We start from the raw sequence: 23,689 nt of genomic DNA on the forward strand, positions 1-23,689 counted from the left end.
CCTTTCCCCAAGGGATCTTCCCAACCCAGGGATTGAACCCAGGTCTCCTGCATTGCAGGCGGATTCTTTACCAGCTGAGCCACAAGGGAAGCCCAAGAATACTGGAGTGGGTAGCCTTTCCTTTCTCCAGGGGATCTTCCCGACCCAGGAATCAAACCGGGGTCTCCTACATTGCAGGCAGATTCTTTACCAGCTGAACCGCAAGGGAAGCCCTTAGTAACTAAAGTATGTGTTAAAACTAGTATACAACTAAATCAAATAGAACTATTTTAAAGAAATAATTTGGAGGGTTAAGCAAACTATTACCTATTTTAGACCTATAGAACTAAAATAACCTTATGTGTGCGATCACCTCTTTTAATGCAACACCGTACAAACCACATGCAAACACTATCCCAATCTACACGCCTTCTCTCTATGGGTTTTCCTCCTTGACAAAGTTGAGAACACAAAGCATTCCTTACACTTGCCGCCAAAGAACTCCCTGAAGGTGTGTGTATCTCGCCTTAACTGATGGACTTAAACTTGATCCACTGGTTTGCACCCCGGACTTCAAAAGGTGGGTCGTTGCAGTAGATGTGATAGCCGAGCTCTTCCAAAGGCGGTTCCGGATCAGCAGTAGCGAACTGAGCAGCATCCTCAATTTCTTTTCTCACTTCCACATCAATTTCCTAAAAACCAGATTACAGTTCAAGAGATTTGTTTGAAGATACACCTCTTAGGTACCAAGTAGTTCAACTCTTCTACTAGTACTAGAAGTGTACTTAAGGTGCTATTATGGTAAAAATAACGATCTAGAAAGAAATACTCTGAAGTAGAGACAGAAATATACACCCAGACGAGGGAACATTTAAAAACCTCAAATGTATTTACAGGAAAGAAGTGTGCTATTGGAGTTTAAAAGCTTCATCAAAAAAAAAAAAAATAAAAGCTTCATCAATATGACTGAGGAATGCCCTGTGAGAATACAGTGTGTACTTTCCCTTTTACTTACCGAGTTCACCTAAGAGTGGCAGCTTTTTGTGTAGAGAAAAACTGCTCAAAATTTGAGACAGACAACTGTGAAAACCCTTTGAGTAAGTGTGTGTACCTTTAATTCTTCAACACTGGCGAGATTGCTGTTCACCATCCTGTCCTTGAGGAGCATGATAGGGTCACTCTTACTTCTAACTTCCTGAATCTCTTCTCGGGTCCGGTAACTGGGGAGGGAACCAGAGTGACAAGTAAGAACAGTTCCAGTAGAGCAGATGGTCTCTGAAACACAGCATCACATCAATACTTAGATCTCCGTAGGAAGGGCAGAATTATACTTCAAAATACAAGAACGCATCCTAACATTCTGTAAGAGCTGCTCTGTCTAAACTCTACAGTGGCAATTCTCTGGGCTTCTCTGGCATTCTGACAACAGGAGCCCAGGTGCTGTCTGCTTCTTTAATCCAGATGTAGGGCATGAAGATAGTGATGGAGGCTCTAAGTGGGTGAAGCCAGGGGAGATGGTTTTCTGGGGTGATAGCTGTAACCTTGGAGGTGGGAGAATGCTAACCCGGAAAAAAGTGTGCCTTTCCTTTCTCCTTTAAGACCCCAGAGCAGCATGGCTGGCAAAAACCTGGAGAGGAGGTTTTCCAATTCTTGAATGTATAGTTGATCCTTGTCCTACATTATCTGAAATAATACTAAAAGCAAAGGCTCTCCCATTGTTTTTTAAACAGCAGAATTACACAGAGTGCTTTTTCCCATAAAAGTCGTTCTTTATAACATTTTCCCTTAGACCTTCAGCCTACACTCTTAAAGACTTCTTACGGCTTACTTTATCTAAATCTACTCTTTAATTATGCCACACTCCAGGACTGCAGCATTTCATGCTGGAGTTAGGACTTTTGTCACTATTTTTTTTTTTTTGACTCATCTATTTCAACACATGGGATATCCCTTCTGCTACTTGGTCTTGCACCATACCAGCCAGAAGAACATTTTCAAATGGAGGGATATGCCCTGGGAGCATCTGAGGCAATGCCTACAAAAGGTATATGCCCCCAAGTATACTACTGTTACCATCAGACCTGCTTTAGGTAACAATTCGTCACAATTCCTTCCTACAATTGCTTTTTATTGGTACTCATGTTAACATGTACACAATACATAGTGTAGAAGTTTCCAGAATGCTTTCTAGATTGGAACCAACTTATTATAAAGCACTGTTTTCAGGCTCAGGCTAAACTACTAAATCAGTACATGAAGCCAACTGGTGTCTGGATTCAAAAGTACATTTTGAAATGTTCTTGCTTTTTCATGTAAGTAGAATCACTCTAAGCCCATCTACTTTGGACACCACACACTGTTTTTCCTTTACCCTACCTCACTCCAGGATCGCTCATGCTGTGTCCATGGTAACGGTAAGTCTGCAGCTCCATCAGTATAGGCCCCTAAAACAGAACCCAGTGGAGGTTAGGTGAGACAATGGGCATAGCCTCAAATATACACTCTATCAACTACTCTGATCAGATCTGAGTTGGCAACAATTTCTTCTAAGTTGACTGATTCAGTTATCTCTTCTCATTTCTAATACCTATTTACAGCATCTTTCATCCTCCCTAGTTTTAGGAGGGACTTATTATCTTAGGGGCTGCTTTCTGGGTTGTGGAACAGTGATTTAGGGAGAATATCCTCCCACCAGTTCAAATAGCAGGTAAGCCTCTTTTTAGGCCAATCTCACTGTTCCCTTCTCCCTCCACTGCTGTAACTGGAAAGGTCAAGATCCTTAGGACTAAAACAATAAGACTACATAATTTAAACATTAATCTATAGAAAACAAACTTATACTGAATGCCTGTTATCTAAGCACAGTTCTGTGCTGGGCACTGTGGGAGTCCCTAATCTCTTCACTCAAGGGGCTTATCATTAAGGTGTGGTGGGGGGGTGTGGAGGCACATAATGAACCAAAAGGCAAAATAGATTGTCACAACAAAGACAGGCAGAATGCTGAGGGAACACTGGAAGAAAAGATTTACCCCAAATGGGGGAAACATGGAATGTTTCCTAGGATGTGAGCTACCAAGACCATGTTATTTATAAAGGGACCCGACTGACTCAAGTGGATCCTGCTTCTATCTTATACACCTCAATTAGCAGCTACCCCTAAATTGCCACAATGGACACAGGAGGCACTTCTTCCAACTTTAAGACACATAAATGCCATTAGAAATCTCTAGCTTAGAGGCCAAAAAAAATCTTACCTTTCCAGATCTACAATAGGCAGCTGCAAATTTTGTGGCCTCCCGGACACACAGGATATCCATTCCATCTACCTGCCAATAAGTAGGAAAGATTTCAACACAACATTGTAAATCAACTATACTTCATAGAAGTTCAAAGATAAAAAGGGGAGAGCTTAACTCCAACTGCCTAAAATAGTTTTCTTTTCCTATGACCTGTTCATCCACTAAGAAAATAGAACGCTTCCTTTGATGTGAGCCATCGGGCCAAGAGTGCCGCCCCAGCTCTACCACAGGTGTCCTTACCCTCAGCCCAGGAATAAAGTCGCCTCTCTTGTAGTAATCAGTGCTGGCTGCTGCTCTCTCCACAGATGTTCCCATCCCATAGCGGTTATTCTCACAGATGAAAATACAAGGCAATTTCCACAAAGCTGCCATATTGTAAGCTTCGAATATCTGACCCTGGAAGTACAAATAAAAAGTTCAAGTGGTTTTATTGTGCTGTCCTGGAAGTACAAATAAAAAGTTCAAGTGGTTTCACTGTGCTGTTTTTCTCTCAACTTCATCATCCCCAAAAGCCACTGCTCTACCCAGCAAGAGAAAGCTCTCATAAAAGATGAAATGCCTCACCTACAACCCAGATTCTGAGGCAAAGAAGTGTGTGTGTGTGTGTGTGTGTGTGTGTGTGTGTGTTGCAGCAAACTCATCTCTTTTTGCACCTAAGGAAGTGACAAATCAAATACTTCTACTTTCTTCTATGGGGCTGACACAGTAGTATAGAGTACACTGGAAAAGACCAACATGTAGAAATGTACTGCAGCTACCTAGTTTTTGGGGTTTATGCTCAATTATAAATCCTATGAGACCCTCTGGATAACCAGTGTCTGAGAATCAGCATCCAGAGCAAGGCCTCACAGCATGTCGGCCACAGACCGGTGATTACTCAGACCATGACAAAGAGTAGGAAGAGTCAGGGCTCAAAAACTATGAGAGGAGTCTGAAAATGCCTTGGCATTCAAGAGAATGAGTCTGCACATCACAGTACTGGTTTAGGAGTTGGTTTGCAAAGGGTTACAATGTAAACCAGTCCTTCACCACAGAGTCTGTGGAGCACTGACATAGAACAAAGGTGTGCATCCTCTTAAGAGTACACCCATACAAATCACTGACAGTGCCAAGATGTAAATCTTTAATGTGGCCACAAAACCAAATTTTAGCCTACCATATAAATGGCCGTTTCAACCAGTAATTGATACACTGCTTGGCCACAAACTGAACTATGAATATTCAACACTTTGGACACGACTGCGAAGTTAAGAGGCACTTACTCACCTGATTAGCAGCGCCATCACCATACAAAGTCAAACAGACCTCGTCTTTTCCATTATACTTACAGGCTAGAGCAATCCCAGCTCCCAGGGGCACCTAATATTGAGGACAAGCAAGAAAGGAACCACAGAAATCCATGAGGGAAGAAATAATGCTATGAACGTTAGCTCCTGACCAGAACATGAGATAGAAATGACATGGTCCCTACAAACTCTTCCCTACCCAACCCTATCTCTGCTTACCCCACCCCCAAAATTGTAAACTGGCAAAGTAACACAAGTAACTGCTATTGTATTATTGTATTCTATTTCAACCATTAAGCAATAACATTTCTACATTGAAAGTTTCAACTATCAATCCTAAAAGCACCCACCCAGCAAACCAAGGGTTAAAAAAAATACCTCAAACAACAAAACCCCAGATGCTAAAACCTTAATATATTAGAAAATAAACTTAACAATCTAGATATGATTTTATAGCTCTACTTGTTCATTATTTACTAACTGACGAGAACGAAGAGAACGGCACCACCACAGAAGCTGGCTTCAGCTTCGCACTAGGCCCTTAAGACCCTGAGCTCCACCTCTCCGGTGCCGTTCACCGCAGCAGGGAGAGGGCTGTGGCCAGGAGGTGTGGCCACGCGGCTAGGTACTAATAGCAACTCAAAGACAGAGGCGGGGCGCCACTGCTAGAGGCTCTTGCTTACTTGTAAGACAGCAAATACCTAGAAAGGAAAATCTTTAAATCATTGTCCAATTCTGTTAAATGGCCCAATAATAGAGTATGAAAGCAACAGGTCGTTTAAAACACATCATGCCCCCCAAGTACTTCAGAGAGACATCCTCCGGGGTACAAAATATTGCAAAGATGTGGGCTAGGGCCCAACCCAGGAAATGATGCAATCCCAGTCCTCAGCTACCTGAGCTCCCACGATGCCATTGCCTCCGTAGAAATTCTTGGCGTACATATGCATCGATCCTCCTTTTCCTTTAGCACAACCACCTCTTCGTCCTATACATGGCAGCACACAAACGTGACATATCAAACACCAAACATAGAAAACAAAACCACACCGCGAGTATTTGTGCCGGCTTGACCGTGAGAAATCAAGAGACCAACTTGACTATATAACCACATGTCCTTCAAAGTAAATATAGAGTCCTCCTTGTCTCCTGGCCCTTTTATAAGGAAGGTTAGACCAGTCCCATAAATCTTTCCAGCTCTCAAATCACCAAGTTTTCTTTAGATGTTAATGTGGTATTCTAGACGTTTTTTTTTTTTTTTTGCCCACTAAAAACATCTTCCAATTTCTCCTACATTGGTGTACAAGTCAAGGGGGACAAAGGTACAATAAGAAGACTTCTACAATTTCATTTCTACACAATGAAATACTTATACTCAATTTACTTTCTCTGGCTACTAGATTTCTGTTGGCATGCTTGAGTGATAAACACTACTCTGATTTTATGGAGCTGACCTTTTTACCCAAGAGGCCAGATGGTCAAAAATGGTCAGTTTACTCAAAAATATGATAGAGGTACCAGAGCACCCAAAGGGAGAGGTTATTTTTTTCCTGGTTTCTCAGCTTTTTTTTAAAAAAAAATCAAAAAGGTTTTAATTTTTAAAAAGTTTTAATGTTATCTTATAAACAGCATCTTTTCTTGGAGATTTGAAAACTTAATTCACTCAATTCCCCGTTTTTGTAAGTTAATAGCAAACCTGTAAGCTCTGCGAGAATCTCCCGAACAGAGAGTCCACGGGTAAAGGTAAAGCCATGAGCCCGGTAGGCTGTGATCAGATGGTCTGTGGGGTTGATGCCAGCCTCCAGGCCTACACAACAAGCTTCCTGCATTCAAGGAAGAAGCATCAGTGAGTCAATACAGTACACATTTCTAGTTAACAGGCTTCCTTGACTATTATGAAACACTTGGCCTAGAACGCATTCATAACCACGACAAGTAGCTCCTTTTTCACCAGAAAAAAGGGTAAAGGCCAAGCCACAGCCATAAACTGGCAATCCACAGATATGCTGTTTCTTTTAAGCCTGTACGGCGACTTGAGAAAATCCTGCATCAGATGTCTACATCAAAATATTGGTGGAATTTCACATGAAAATGGAGACTTCTGTCTTCTCTTGAAGACAAACAATAGGAAACATTAGCCCTGTATTTTCACATGGCACCAACTGGCTGGTATCATTATGACTTATCCTGCAGGTGGGACCTGTCTGTTCCAGTTCACCACCAATTCCTGTCACCATTCTCAACTCTTCATATAACTGGCAGCCTTCACTCATTTATTCTACCTAATTGGTCCCTGGTAGGCATTTGGTTTTGTAAACCTTGTCCAAAACCCACAAAACAAACAAACAAAAAACCAAAAACCCTTTTCTCCAAAAGTATATCCAGTGCAGGTGATTGTAATGCCATAGTGGAATAGGAAATCAGCAGTGTGATACATGACTAAATTCTTTAGCAGAACCATCCTAGCAGGTCTCCGCAGTTTCATTTTTGTTCTAAAATACCAGCCTCAAATCCTTCAGACAAGTAATGTAGGGTAACAGCCAAAAAACACATACTATACTTAAATTCCAAAGTAACATAGCTTTCTTATAAAACTACCACTCACCTGACCATCACACAAGTGACAGAAACCACGAATAATTTTCTGTTTATACAGCTGATCTGCTTTTAACTCCATTCGGCGAACGGTCTGCATCATCCTGTAGTATTTGAGCCCGTCCTCCCTGGTAAGCACTGTAGTAACAGGAGGGCCCTCTTCCAGCCGGTGAAGATCACATTTCTGAAATGAAATCAGACAATTACTCCTCAGTCACTACAGTGTAAATATTGCCAACCCATTCTAAGCTGTAACTCAAAATAGTTAAATATTTACAGTCTTTACTGTTTTTTAACTTGAACACCAGCAGAGAAGCATATCAGAAAGGCTGCACATTGCTTCTGATTCCTTCTTATAACTCACTGTGCAATGAAATGGGGTTTTGGAAGAAGGAAATATTTAATGACTTTCATTGAAAACCTCTAGGTCAACTGAGTTATAGGTTCAAGGACAAACTTTCAAAGAATCATTCTAAGAATCTTCTTATTCAAACTTTTTACCAAATTACATTTTAAATCTTAGAGTAGGTCTTTAATTTTTTTTAGCTTGAGCTCCTGCTCCAAACTACCAACAAACTGCTAGACAAAAGGAGTAAATTCTAATTTTTGCTGAACTCCTCTGCATCTTTGATTCTAGAACACTTGGAATGAGATGGTGAAAAAGCATGATTATCAAAATGCTCTATCACAAAGGTAAAACTACACATCAACGTCTACCTGTGGAAAAAATTTCAACAGAAAGCAAAACACCTCTTACCTTAATTTCGAAAGTAGCATCATTTGCAAAATGACGGGATGCCACCAGCACTCTGCTTGCCTTGAAAGATCAAAACACACAAGTATATGAGTACTTTTCACTGTCTGGTTGTTTTTTGAGTTATTATTCTCACTAATCGACCATCAGGACAGAGCCCCAGAACTCGAGAGCCTGACACATTCATGGGCTTTATCTTCCATGCTGGTCACGGTGTCAGGACCCTTTCTTCCAAAATGCTTTGGCCAAGGAGACACGACTGTACCCACATCTGAAGGCGAGCAGCAGAGAGAGAAAGGGCGCAAAACCCAGACCCATCGAGTTTGTCACTTTGTTTTCAAAGAAATTAGTGAAAATATAATGAGGCTAATGGAGAACTTGAAGAGACTAGATGATCTGTGGGATGTGTTTATTTATGCTATTCTTAGTCATAACTAGATATATTGGGCAACCTAAAGCTTTACTTTCAGAACTGTCCTTCACATAAACCCATGTTTCAATTCCTGTCTCAGGAAAATCACTTCTGTATAAAACAGTACTATAAGAAAAATATTTTAAACTACTCAAAGCATTAGATAAACACCTCAGTGAGAAAAGTGAAAATCGCTCAGTTGTATCAGACTCTTTGCAACCCCACGGGCCGTAGCCTGCCAGACTCCTCTGTTCATGGAATTCTCCAGGCCAGAATACTGGAGTGAGTAGCCTTTCCCTTCCCCAGGGGATCTTCCCAACCCAGGGATCAAACCCAGGCAGATTCTTTACTGACTGAGCGACCACAGAAGCCCTTTTAGCAAGAAAGGTACAAGAGAAAAGAAAAGATACTCAGCATTTTCTGACTTAAGAATACAAAAGATCTGAAGGATGTTTTATGATTTGAACAGACAGAGGCTCCTCCTGAAGCACCAGAAGGAAGATGTTCTCTAAACAGTAACCCCACCCCCCTTTTTAAATAATAAATGATCCTCATTTATTACTAGGGAAAAAAACAGGTTAGCCACCTGTTTTTTCACTGGGTGAAATTGTGTCAGAAATGCCTTGTTCTGAGGTTGAGCTCTTGCTAGATCAAGCAATGTGACCTATGTGCGACTTGGACCACTACTTGGGCTCAAAACAGGTCTCGGAGCTGGTGTCATTGACTTATGTCATTTGGTATGCACATTAGTGGCATCTGTGTTTTAACCTCAATTCCCATTGCTACATAGGTCTGAGGTTTAGAAGGGCATCTGAGTTGAGGGGTGGGACATGCAATGAGTTTTCACTGAAACTTTCTCTTAGACATGAGTCTGAGTAAACTCCGGGAGTTGTGATGGACAGGGAGACCTGGTGTGCTGCTGTCCATGGGGTTGCAAAGAGTTGGACATGACTGAGCGGCTGAACTGACCTGAGTTGCCCAAAGCCATAGAGCACTTAAATGTTGGGGCTGGGGTACAAACCTAGTAAATCTGGCTCCAAGGTCTGTTACCTCACCCCCGTGAGCTAACTCCTCAAGCCCACACCACTGCAAGAGAAGTCCCAGTGGTCCCTTCTTGATGTTCAAGGGGCTGTCAATGCTTGAGGGCAGGGGCAAGCTGGGAGAAATGTTTCCTTTTCACTCTTTCACTCTGCTCACAGAAAAAGTACTCTATGTGATGGCTAAGGTCCAGGTTAGATCACAAATATTTAATCAGTTAGTACTATTTTAGCCACATTCTGCCACATGACATATATGTAAACAAACACTTCTCATGCAGAATTGAAGCACATTCTTCAGATCCCACAAAAGCACTTGTGATATGTTCACAGTGTCCTCTTACCATCCAACCTGTAACACTGGACTTGATCTTGGTGAGAAGGGATAAGGTTGATCTGCTAAGTGTACAAGCCAGAAGGCAGAAAGCTATTACTTACTTATCTCTATATCCATCAGTATACCACAATCCAATAAAGTCAATAAAGACAATGAAATTGCTAGAAGTGAAAATGCTAGAAATAAATGTTTCAGACAAGTTGGGGGTAAAGACAGTTCATTAAAATACCTAAGAATAAGTGGAAAAAAAATTGAGAAACTTGCCGGGGGGGGGGGGGGGGACTCTCTGTCCCCTTCTGATGTCTATGTCAGAAGCTTTCTCCTTTTTCACTGTAATAGAACTTCTGCCACACAAAAGCTCTGAATAATCAAGCCTGGTCCCTAATCCTGAAGCTAAATCTTCTTTGGAGATCACTAATCTGACACACTGTTCACCATAAGCAATCAACTTGGGGGCTTGTCTGGGATTTTCAAGACAAACTTTCAGCTTTTCAACCTCCTCATCAGTGAAAGGATTCACATGGTGGGTTCCTCTGCTTCAAGGAAAGGACTTTGTTCAACTCCGCAAATACCTTCACCAACAACAATCATATGTGATACCCCTTCTTGATCTGATGACATTTAACAATCCTAAGATGGACTGGTATAACACATTGTACCTTAACTATGGACATAATGTGACTTTTAATTTTTACTATGTTTTAACTTGGTTTAATGACTATTTTGCCTTACATCTGTAACTGTATAACGGGGTTTGTTTCTAGCTGTCTGAAAGCTTTTAGGTTACAAATAATTGTTCATACCCCTACAATTTCTACAGCCTCCTCCAACTATTACTTGGGGCCCCTGGATCAGAAACCCTCAATATGAGCATTAGGAGAATATGTTGCCTCAACAATTTAGGGTCTGTCTGCCTCCCTTACCAGCTCGAAGAAGTTATGAAATGAGAATGCCACCCCTTTCCCTTGGCAACATAATTCTCCTAAAAGAAAAAGGGGGGAATGAGAGAGCTAATTCTTAGGTAGGTTGATAAGGAGTCTAGGGCCCTCAAGGAGGAAGGGGTCCAGGGCTTTCAAGGAGGAGAAAAGAACAAACCATTTTTTCTACATTGCTTTGTCTTAGTCACATAAGAGACTTCCCTGGTGGCTCAGACGGTAAAGTGTCTGCCTACAACACAGGAAACCCAGGTTCGATCCCTGGGTGGGGAAGATCCTCTGGAGAAGGAAATGGCAACCCACTCCAGTACTCTTGCCTGGAAAATCCCAGGGACTGAGGAGCCTGGTAGGCTACAGTCCATGGGTCGCATGAGTCAGACAAGACTGAGCCACTTCACTTACTTAGTCACATAAGACATTTTTCTTAAACTCTGAGTTGTTATGACAATAATCTTGAAGACTAACTTTCTTTCAGCCCAGAGCTAATGATTACAAAACAAAACAACACATCTTGCTCAAGGGTGTTTTTTTTCTTTAAGATGTAAGATGCGGTACTAATGATTATATAACAAGATGTATCTTGCTCAAGGACATGTTTCATATAATAACAATGTATCTTGCTCAAGAATATGTTTCTCCTTGTAACAGGAACTTTCTACTAATCTTTTTTTTTTTTTTTTAATTTTTTTATTAGTTGGAGGCTAATTACTTCACAACATTTCAGTGGGTTTTGTCATACATTGATATGAATCAGCCATAGATTTACACTTATTCCCCATCCCGATCCCCCCTCCCACCTCCCTCTTCACCCGACTCCTCTGGGTCTTCCCAGTGCACCAGGCCCGAGCACTTGTCTCATGCATCCCACCTGGGCTGGTGATCTGTTTCACCATAGATAGTATACATGCTGTTCTTTTGAAACATCCCACCCTCACATTCTCCCACAGAGTTCAAAAGTCTGTTCTGTATTTCTGTGTCTCTTTTTCTGTTTTGCATATAGGGTTATCATTACCATCTTTCTAAATTCCATATATATGTGTTAGTATGCTGTAATGTTCTTTATCTTTCTGGCTTACTTCACTCTGTATAATGGGCTCCAGTTTCATCCATCTCATTAGGACTGATTCAAATGAATTCTTTTTGACAGCTGAGTAATATTCCATGGTGTATATGTACCACAGCTTCCTTATCCATTCATCTGCTGATGGGCATCTAGGTTGCTTCCATGTCCTGGCTATTATAAACAGTGCTGCAATGAACATTGGGGTGCACGTGTCTCTTTCAGATCTGGTTTCCTCAGTGTGTATGCCCAAAAGTGGGATTGCTGGGTCATATGGCAGTTCTATTTCCAGTTTTTTAAGGAATCTCCACACTGTTTTCCATAGTGGCTGTACTAGTTTGCATTCCCACCAACAGTGTAAGAGGGTTCCCTTTTCTCCACACCCTCTCCAGCATTTATTGCTTGTAGTCTTTTGGATAGCAGCCATCCTGACTGGCGTGTAATGGTACCTCATTGTGGTTTTGATTTGCATTTCTCTAATAATGAGTGATGTTGAGCACCTTTTCATGTGTTTGTTAGCCATCTGTATGTCTTCTTTGGAGAAATGTCTGTTTAGTTCTTTGGCCCATTTTTTGATTGGGTCATTTATTTTTCTGGAATTGAGCTTCAGGAGTTGCTTGTATATTTTTGAGATTAATCCTTTGTCTGTTTCTTCATTTGCTATTATTTTCTCCCAATCTGACGGCTGTCTTTTCACCTTACTTATAGTTTCCTTTGTAGTGCAAAAGCTTTTAAGTTTCATTAGATCCCATTTGTTTAGTTTTGCTTTTATTTCCAATATTCTGGGAGGTGGGTCATAGAGGATCTTGCTGTGATTTATGTCAGAGAGTGTTTTGCCTATGTTCTCCTCTAGGAGTTTTATAGTTTCTGGTCTTACATTTAGATCTTTAATCCATTTTGAGTTTATTTTTGTGTATGGTGTTAGAAAGTGTTCTAGTTTCATTCTTTTACAAGTGGTTGACCAGTTTTCCCAGCACCACTTGTTAAAGAGGTTGTCTTTTTTCCATTGTATATCCTTGTCTCCTTTGTCAAAGATAAGGTGTCCATAGGTTCGTGGAGGTAAAGGAACAAGAAAAATGCCCACCAAGTCAAACAAAAGAGGAGGAGATAGGGAATCTACCTGAAAAAGAATTTAGAATAATGATAATAAAAATGATCCAAAATCTTGAAAACAAAATGGAGTTACAGATAAATAGCTTGGAAACAAAGATTGAAAAGATACAAGAATTGTTTAATAAAGACCTAGAAGAAATAAAAAAGAGTCAATTAAAAATGAATAATGCAATGAATGAGATCAAAAACACTTTGGAGGGAACCAAGAGTAGAATAACGGAGGCAGAAGATAGGATAAGTGAGATAGAAGATAAAATGGTGGAAATAAATGAAGCAGAGAGGAAAAAAGAAAAAAGGATCAAAAGAAATGAGGACAACCTCAGGGACCTCTGGGACAATGTGAAACGCCCCAACATTCGAATCATAGGAGTTCCAGAAGAAGAAGACAAAAAGAAAGGCCATGAGAAAATACTCGAGGAGATAATAGCTGAAAACTTCCCTAAAATGGGGAAGGAAATAGCCACCCAAGTCCAAGAAACCCAGAGAGTTCCAAACAGGATAAACCCAAGGCGAAACACCCCAAGACACATATTAATCAAACTAACAAAGATCAAACACAAAGAACAAATATTAAAAGCAGCAAGGGAAAAACAACAAATAACACACAAAGGGATTCCCATAAGGATAACAGCTGATCTATCAATAGAAACCCTCCAGGCCAGAAGGGAATGGCAGGACGTCCTGAAAGTAATGAAAGAGAATAACCTACAACCTAGATTACTGTATCCAGCAAGGATCTCATTCAGATATGAAGGAGAACTCAAAAGCTTTACAGATAAGCAAAAGCTGAGAGAATTCAGCACTACCAAACCAGCTCTTCAACAAATGCTAAAGGATCTTCTCTAGACAGGAAATGCAGAAAGGTTGTATAAACGTGAACCCAAAACAACAAAGTAAATGGCAACGGGACCACACCTATCAATAATTACCTTAAATGTAAATGGGTTGAATGCCCCAACCAAAAGACAAAGATTGGCTGAATGGATACAAAAACAAGACCCCTATATATGCTGTCTACAAGAGACCCACCTCAAAACAAGAGACACATACTAATCTTATCTTATGTGGGAGTGGGGCTGGTAAGACCTTTCTATAGTTAGTTCTAATCTTGTTAATTTACGATGTATGTTGTGGGAGTGGGTCTGGTAAAAGTATATAAGGCCTTGCTAAGACTATCAAGAAGGGGCACTCTCTGTCCCCTCTTCTGATGTCTATGTGTCTCTGTCAGAAACTTTCTCTGTTCTTTTTCAATGTAATAAAACTTCTGCCAGACACACAAAAAATTGAGAAACTTGGGAATTTTCTCAAACTCTTCCAAAAGACTGAAGAGGAAGGAACACCTCCAAGCACATTCTAGGAAGCCACCATCACCCTGATACCAAAACCATACAAAGATATCATCAAAAAAGAAAATTACAGGCCAGTATCTCTGATGAATATAGACACCAAAATTCTCAACTTATTAGCAAACCAAATCCAACAACACATAAAAAAAATCATACACCATCACAAGTGGTGAATCCCAGATTCATAAGGATGGTTCACCATATGCAATCAATGTAATACACCACATTAATAAAAGTCAGAAACCATGTGATCATCTCAATAGATGCAGAGAAAGCATCCAACAAAATTCAACCCCCCCCCAGAGCCTCTTATACAGAGTGAAGTAATAAGTCAGAAAGCAAAAACAAGTATCGTATATTACTCCATATATATGACATCTAGAAAAATGGTACTGATGAACCTGGTAGAGAACGGACTTGTGGACACAGTGGGGGAAGGTGAAGGTGGGACAAATTTCAGAAAGGAGCATTGAAGTATATACACAACCATGTGTAAAATAGAGGGAAATCGTAAATAACATGGGGGAGCCTAGCCTGGCACTCTATGATGACCTAAAGGGGTGGGATGGGAGGAGGGGAGGGAGGGAAGGGATAGATATATGACTGATTCACGCTTTCGTACAGCAGAAACCAACACACTATAAAGCAATTTTCCACCAATTAAACAACTTTTTAAAAATTCAACATCCATTCATGATAAAAACTCTTACAAAGTGGATATACAGGGAACATATTTCAAAATAGTAAAAGCTATTTATTAATAGCCAATATTAACACTGAATGGTGAAAAGTTGAAAGTCTTCCTGCTAAAATCTGGAACAAGACAAGGATGGTCACTAGCACCACTTCTCTTCAATGTAGTATTGGAAGTTCTAACCATAGCAATCAAACAAGAACAAGAAATAAAAGGTATCCAAATTGAAAGGGAAGAGATAAAATGATCATTATATGCAAATGACATGCTGCTATATATAGAAAACTCTGAGGACTCCACACAAAAACTAAGAAAAGTGACAACCAAATTCAGCAAGGTAGGCAGATACAAGACTAACATGCAGAAATCTGTTCCATTTCTTTACACTAAAAATGAAATATCAGAAAGAGAATGTAAAAATAAATAACAGTATCTCTTAAAAACTAAAATTCCAAGGAATAAACCTATGAAGACCTACAAGACTTTCTAGAACTAACACACACACACACACACACACACACACACACACACACACACAAAGATGTCCTTTTTATCATAGGAGAATGGAATGCAAAAGTAGGAAGTCAAGAGATACCAGGAGTAACAGGCAAGCTTGGCTTTGGAGTACAAAATGAAGCAGGGTAAAGGCTAACAGAGTTTTGCCAAGAGAACACACTGGTCACAGCAAACAACCTCTTCCAGCAATACGAGATGACTCTACCCATGGACATCACCAGATGGTCAATACCGAAATCAGATTGATTATATTCTTTGCAGCCAAAGATGGAGAAGCTCTATACAGGCAGCAAAAACAAGACCAGGAGCTGACTGTGGCTCAGATCATGAACTCCTTATTGCAAAATTCTGACTTAAATTGAAGAAAGTAGGGAAAACCACTAGACCATTCAGGTATGACCTAAATCAAATCCCTTATAATTATACAGTGGAAGTGACAAAGACATTCAACGGATTAGATTTGATAGACAGTGTGCCTGAAGAGCTATGGATGGAGGTTCTTAACACTGCACTGGGAAGACCCAGAGGAATCGGGTGGAGAGGGAGGTGGGGGAGGGATCATGTAACTCTATGGCTGATTCATATCAATGTATGACAAAACCCACTGAAATGTTGTGAAGTAATTAGCCTCCAACTAATAAAAAAATAAATTAAAAAAAAAAAACACACTGTACAGAAGGCGGTGATCAAAACCATACTCAAGAAAAAGAAATACAAAAAGGCAAAATGGTTGTCTGAGGAGGGCTTACGAACAGCTGACAAAAGGACTGAAGCGAAAGGCAAAAGAGAAAAGGAAAGTTATACCCATCTGAATGCAAAATTCCAAAGAATAGCAAGGAGAGATAAGAAAGCCTTAAGTGAACAACACATATAAATAGAGGAAAATAGAATGGGAAAGATTAGACATCTCCTCAAGAAAATCAGACATACCAAGGGAACATTTCATGCAAAGACACAATAAAGGACAGAAATGGCATGAACTGAACAGAAGCAGAAGATATTAAGAAGAGGTGGCAAGAATACACAGAAGAGCTGTACAAAAAAGATCTTTATGACCCAGATAACCATGATGGTGTGAGCACTCACCTAATGCCAGACATCCTGGAATGCAAAGTCAAGTGGGCCTTAAGAAGCATCACTATGAACAAAACTAGTGATGGTGATAGAATTCCAGCTGAACTATTTCAAATCCTCAAAAATAATGCTGTGAAAATGCTGCACTCAATATGCCAGCAAATTTGGAAAACTCAGCAGTGGCCACATGACTGAAAAAGGTCAGATGTCATTCCAATCCCAAACAGGGGCAATGCCAAAGAAGGTTCAAACTACCTCACAATAGCACTCATTTCACATGCTAGCAAGGTAATTCTCAAAATCCTTCAGGTTAGGCTTCAACAGTAAGTGAACCAAGAAACTTCCAGATGTACAAGCTGGATTCAGAAAAGGCAAAGGAACCAGAGATCAAATTGCCAACATTTGTTGGAACATAGAGAAACCAAGGAAATTTCAAATAAACATCTTCTTCTGCTTCATTGACTACGCTAAAGCCTTTGACTGTGTGGATCACAACAAACTGTGGAAAATTCTTAAGAGATGGGAATACCAGACCACCTTACCTGCCTCCTGAGAACTCTGTATGTCAAGAGGTCAAGAAGCAACAGTTAGACTTGAACATGGAACAACGAACTGGTTTAAAACTGGGAGCCAAGACTCTATATTGTTACCCTACTTATTTAACTTAGATGCAAAGTACATCATGCAAAATGCCCAGCTGGATGAATCACAAGGGAGACATATCAACAACCTGGGATATGCAGATGACACCACCTCAATGGCAGAAAGGGAAAAGGAACTTTAAGCCTCTTGATGAAGGTGAAAGAGGAGAGTGAAAAAGTTGGCTTAAAACTCAAGATTCAAAAAACTAAGATCATGGCATCCGGTCCCATCACCTCATAGCAAATAGATAGGGAAACAATGGAAGTTGTTACAGATTTTATATGCTTGGGCTCCAAAATCACTGTGGATGGTAACTGCAGTCGAGATTAAAAGACGCTGCTCCTTGGAAGAAAAGCAATGACAAACCTAGACAGTGTATTAAAAAGTAGAGACATTACTTTGCCAACAACGTTCCATATAGTCAAAGCTATGGTTTTCCAGTAGTCACGTATGGATGTGAGAGTTGGACCATGAAGGCTGAGTGCTGAAGAACTGATGCTTTCAAACTAGGAGGCTGGAGAAGACTCCTGAGAGTCCCTTGGACAGCAAGGAGATCAAATCAGTCAATCCTAAAGGAAATCAACCCTAAATATTCATTGGAAGGACTGAAGCTTCCAGCTGAAGCTCCAATACTTTGGCCCCCTGATGTGAAGAGCCGACTCCCTGGAAAACACCCTGATGCTGGCAAAGACCGAGGGCAGGAGGAGAAGGGCATGAGATGGTTGGATGGCATCATTGACTCAATGGACATGAGTCTGAGCAAACTCCAGGAGGTAGTGAAGGACAGGGAAGCCTGGCATGCTGCAGTCCATGGGGTCTCAAAGAGTCGGACACAACTAAGCAACTGAACACAAAACCTGACCAAGGAGGTGAAAGATACACTGACCACTACAAAACACTAATAAAGGGAACCAAAGATTATTCAAAGAAATGAAAGAATATCCCATGCCCCTGAAATGGAGGAATTACTATTACTAAACTGGCCATACAACAAAAAGCAACCTACTGCAAAAGTCTATCAAATTACCTATGAAATTTTTCACAGAACTAGAATGACGAATCCAAAATTTTATATGGAACCATTAAAGACCCAGCATTACCAAAGCAATCCTAAGCGAGCAAGGGGGGGACCAAAGCAGGACATTTAACTCTCCCAGCTATAGTAATCAAAACAGTGTAGTACTGGCACAAAAACAGACATACAGATCAATGGAAGAGAACAGAGAACCCAGAAAGAGACCAACACACCTATGGTCGACTCATCTTTGACAAAGGAGGCAAGAATATAAAATGGGACCAAAACAGTCTCTTCAGCAAGTGGTGCTGGAAAAGTTGGACAGCTGCATGCAAATCGATGAAATTAGAACACACCCTCACACAATGCATAAAAATAAAGTCAAAATGTCTTAAAGGACTTAAACATGGGCTTCCTTGGTGGTCCAGTGGTTAAGAATCCACCTGCCATGGCAGGGGACACAGATTCAACCCAGGTCTGTCTGGGAAGATTCCACACGCTGTGGGGCAACTAAGCCCGTGCATCACAGCTACTGAGGCTGTGCTACTGAGCACTGAAGCCCACACATCTTATGGCCTGTGTTCCTCAACAAGAGAAGCCATCGTGACGAGAAGCATGTGAACTGCAACCAGACTGGCCCCCACTCACAGCAACTAGAGAAAGCCCAGGCATAGCAATGAAGACCTAGCACAGCCAAAACTAAATAAATTAAAACTTAAAAAGAGAGAGAGGCTTAAACATAACACATGACAACATAAAACTCCGGAAAGAAGGCATAGGTCAAACATTCTGACATAAATTGTAAAACATTCTAACATAAATCATACCCATGTTTTCTTAGGTCTCTATCCCAAGGCAATAGAAACAAAAACAAAAATAAACAAATGGTACCTATTCACACTTACAAGCTTTTACACAGCAAAGGAGACCATAAAAAAGACCAAAGGGATGGGAGAAAGCATTTGCAAATGACGCGACCAACAAGGGCTTCATTTCCAACAGATACAAACAGCTCATACAACAACAAAAAAACAACCCAACTGAAAAGCAGGCAAAAGACCTTAATAGACATTTCTCCAGGGAAGACATACAGTAGGCACATGAAAAGATGCTCAACATCACTCATTAGAGACATGCAAATCAAAACAATAAGGTACAACGAAGTACCACCTCACACCGGTCAGAATGGCCATCACTAAAAAATCTACAAATGCTGGAGAGGGTGTAGAGACAAGAGAACTCCCCTACACTGTTGATGGGAATGTGAGCTGATGCAGCCACTGTGGAAAACATGGAGGTTCCTCCGAAAAGTAAAAATAGAACTATATGATCTAGCCTCCTGGTGGCTCAGCAGTAAGAATCCACCGGCAATGCGGGAGACCTGATTTCGATCCCTGGGTTGGAAAGATACCCTGGAGAAGGTAACAGCTACCCACTCCAGTATTCTGGCCTGGAGAATTCCATGAACTGTATAGTCCATGCGGTTGCAAACAGTCAGACACAACTGAGCAACTTTCACTTTCATATGATCTAGCAATCCTACTCCTGGGCATATACCTGGAAAAATTATAATTCAAAAAGATTCATGCACTCCTATGTTCATAGCAAGAGCCAAGTCATGGAATCAATTTAAATGTTCATCAACAGATGAATGGATACAGATGTGGTACATACATAGAGCAGAATACTACTCAGCCATAAAAAAGAACAAAATAACGCCACTTGCAGCAACATGGATGCAACGAGAGATGATCGAAGTGAAGTAAGTCACAAAAAGAGAGACAAACACCATATGATTGCATTTATATGTGCAATCTAAAATATCACACAAATGAACCTATCTGCAAAACAGAAATAAACTCACAGATACAGAGAACAGACGTGTGATTGCCAAGGGGGAGGGAGAGAGATGGATTGGCAAGTCTGAGATTAGTAAATGCAAACTAAGACATTTAGACTGGATAAACAACAAGGTCCTACTTGATAGCACAGGGGACAATACTCAATCTCCTGGGATAAATCATACTAGAAAAGAATATTTTAAAAGAATGTATATATGTATGTAACTTAGTCAATTTGCTGTACAGCAGAAATTAGCACAACACTGAAATAAGCACTCTGAAAACTCAACCTCATTCGAAGATGAAATCACAGGTACTTAAGCATCTTAAGTAACTTCAGTTACACTGGACTCTCTGCTTTCATTTTATTTTATTTATTTATTTATTTCATTTATTTTTATTAGTTGGAGGTTAATTAAGACTCAACTTTCTGTAGCAGGTGCAAGCATTCAGTTTCTGAAAGTTCTGGTGGATTGGCTGAAAGGAGGCAATGAATTAAATTACTACTTTGTTTATTAAATTACTACTACTTCACACAATCATTTTGTTAAACAATAAGTTCCTTAAATGTGTTTGAGTCACTTATGCTTGAGTAACAAGCCGGCTGTCGTCTGTCTTCATAGGACTCACATCCGATGTGCTGACTTAAGTGTTAAACCCAGAATACTAGGAATCTGCCACACCGGTTCATGGAACAAGAAACATGTCTAGTCCATGACCTACGAGTTTTAAGTGTTTTTTCCTTCACCTAACAATGATATTTTTAGCATTAAAAGGAATAGGTTAAAAACAGAATGTCTGTGATGATTTTAAACCAAACACTGAACTCTCTAAGTAGCCTGTGGTAACACATCTGAAACCTGACAGATGAATAAGCACACTGGACCCAAGAGCCCAAAATGCACTGAGCACTCTGGGAACCTTTCATGATTACTACCGTTTACAGAAATGCTGGTTAGCTGACTTGCTTTGTTGCAGGGAGTGGGAGCTATTAAACAAAATTTCAGCTCACCCACAATCCAGGGTTAATAGAGAATTCTTAAAATATTTGTACCTGGGCCTTAGTATACTTAACAGCACAAGGGCAGGCAACCAAAAAAAAAAAAAAAAAACCATGCAAAACAGCCAAAAAGAAGGGCAGCTCAAAGAACCATAACTCCTTCACTGTCTCTCATCCTCAACAAAAAAGTTAAAAAAATTATTTTTACTTAAATAAAAGAGATAGAAATGCTCTGCACAGTAATCAAATTCTGCCATAATAATCTTTTCTCTCAATTAGAATTTCTGACTAAATAAAGTTATACTCCATTCTTGTTTTATCCCGTTAGCAGATCATTGTAAGCCAGATTGGATTTGTTTGATTTAAGCTGTATTATATGATTTTTGAAAAGGCCAAAGTTTTTATTGAGGTGAAGATGAAGTGCCATTTGCTTTTCATGCCAACATATTGCCAGAAAACAAAAACCCAACCAAGAGTACTTCGGACAGTTGAGGGAATGAGGCTCTGATTTTCAACAATGACTTCTCTCTGCTTTTAGGGACACAGAGGTGACAGTAATTTGAAAACTCACGAATTTTCTTTTCCTGTAGAAAATCATCGATTCAATCAAAGTTTTTCTTCTTTAATGTAATCCTTTAAATGTAATACAGGACTAGGTCTGCATTATGTTATATACAAAATACATGTATAACATATACCTCTATCATGTTGAAAACACGTTTCTGTTACCTACATTCAACTAAAAATTGATGCTATGGACATTAACTAGCCAAGGCACACACGAAGAGCTCAATAAATGTTGGGTATGTCATGTGTACAGGGAGAAATAAAGAACAGTGGAACCTGGCTGTCCTTCAACTTACATGCTACTAAGGAGTAATCCATTACAAGCTTTGTATCTGTCAGTCAATAGCATTCCTAGAGGGGTACCCTTTCTACCTTTTCAAACTCCCTTCCCATACCAAGCAGAGTTGCCAAAGTCTTGGGAGAGTTACTAGAGCCAGAATTCCAAGTCTTGGCTGAAGTTATACCAAGTAACACTACCCCCAGTGCCTAGAGGTCAAAGTGCTCCAAGCTTAGTCTAGGCATATCTAAACCCCGGAGCCACAAATAACCTCTAACCTCACCCTCCCAAGCACCACGGCCGTTTCTTCCAGCTACTTTTACCCTAAGAGCAGGTGTGTAAGGGACAGAGCGTCTCACTCTGGGTTCCGCTTGAGGGCTCCTGAACTGACTGCCAAGAAAAGCTCAAGGTTGAGGAAGACGAAACGGTAGGAGGCGTGTTTCTGCGGACACTAACCCTGCGTGAATCCTCCAGAGACCAGCACTGGTGATCAACAGGTGTACACCAAACTGGGCACTCAGTAACAATATGTAACAGACACCAACTACTATGTAACAAGCGCTAAAGGGACAGGTCTGCATACTTGTCACTCGTTTAAGCCTCACAGCCACCCCACGGGGTAAGTACTCTCAATCCCGTTTCATTCAGAGATAAGGAAACTGAGCACCGACATGTTTCAGAAAGGACAAAACCAAAAAACTCTTGCCCAAGATCACAGGATAAGCAAATGGTGAAACTTCTGACTGAACGGGGCCACTCAGTCTCCGGATTCCCGGTCAAGAGAAACAAAGTTACGAAGTTTGTAAATGAGTGGGCCGGGAAGAGGCAGTCAACTGTACACTCGAGGAAGCCCAAGTGCCTCCTTTTCTGACTGTAGTAAGCGAACGCGCCCTTCCGGGGCGATTCAACTAGCCCGACAGCGGCAGCCGCGGCTAGCCGCCACGCGGAGCTTGTAAAACGCCCCCTCCCCCGGGTCGGCGCCAGACGCCGAACCATCGCTACTCTCGCGACCAGGAGTACAGCGCAAGACGTGGAAACGGAACAAAGGCCCGCGGCTGCACGAGGCCCGGCCCACGGAGCCCACGCGCCCTGCCCTCTGCCGTCCTCCAGTCTCGCGCCCACCCCGAGTCGTTCACGCCGCCTCACCGGCTTCTGGGCGACGCCCGACAACACGCGAGAGACGGCGGCGAGCATCTTCCTCATGGAGCGCAGGCAGTGGCTGCAGCTGCGAACCTCCAACGAGCCGAGGAGTGCAGCGCAGGTGTCTCCAAGTCTCCTTCAGGTGCCCTGAGCGGACACTTCCACTTAACGGCGGCGCGACGCGACGGAGAGACGTCATGCGCCGCGCCCGGCCTCAAGCCAACCAGGACGGTTTCCAGGGTGTGCCCCGCCCACCCGAGGGAACGGCGGCCGGCCATTGGGTGTCAGAGCCACAGGCCACGACTGAGCGATACTTGTGTCACCACGCCGCTGACGGGTGAGGCGCCGTAGACCTCAGGGCGCCTGCGTGGGAAAGTGAGGCCACACTTTCAGGCTGAGGAGTGGCGGGGGGTGGGAACTAGTTTTCGTATCCAGCTTAAGCCACGCACGATGGATACCGTGCAAAGCGAATCTTACTGGGCATCCAACCCTGCTGGTGCTGCAACTTAACAGCCTTCGCTCAACACACGCAATGATGAAGATTAATGGCCTTGTCGCTAAGTCTCCTACTCTTTTCTAACTCAGGACTGCAGCAAGCCAGGCTCCCCTGTCTTTCAGTCTCTCCTAGTTAGCTCGGATTCATGTCCACTGAGTTGATGATGCCATCTAACCATACTTTCTAAGATTAATAGCTGGGTAAGAGTCAAAAGACAAAACATCTGGTTTCTGTAGATGGTTCTGCTGCGAAACTGTCTTTAGGAAATCGAATA

At 41.4% G+C, this 23,689-nt stretch overlaps 1 protein-coding gene across 1 annotated transcript; it reads right to left on the bottom strand.

Moving 5' to 3' along the window:
* Nucleotides 1–91: 91 nt before the first annotated feature.
* On the bottom strand, nucleotides 92–23,114 carry LOC122690089 (pyruvate dehydrogenase E1 component subunit alpha, somatic form, mitochondrial). Its single transcript, XM_043897052.1, has 11 exons — nucleotides 22,926–23,114; nucleotides 7,917–7,976; nucleotides 7,170–7,343; nucleotides 6,261–6,387; nucleotides 5,461–5,552; nucleotides 4,545–4,637; nucleotides 3,519–3,674; nucleotides 3,234–3,305; nucleotides 2,356–2,423; nucleotides 1,091–1,199; nucleotides 92–671 (listed from the first exon to the last, which is right to left on the bottom strand). Exons 1-11 carry the CDS (start codon nucleotides 22,980–22,982, stop codon nucleotides 507–509), a joined length of 1,173 nt encoding a protein of 390 aa, XP_043752987.1. The 5' UTR covers nucleotides 22,983–23,114; the 3' UTR covers nucleotides 92–506.
* Between the last annotated feature and the right edge of the window lie 575 nt (nucleotides 23,115–23,689).

Source organism: Cervus elaphus, chromosome X (assembly GCF_910594005.1).
Source record: "Cervus elaphus chromosome X, mCerEla1.1, whole genome shotgun sequence".
Lineage (NCBI taxonomy): Eukaryota > Metazoa > Chordata > Mammalia > Artiodactyla > Cervidae > Cervus > Cervus elaphus.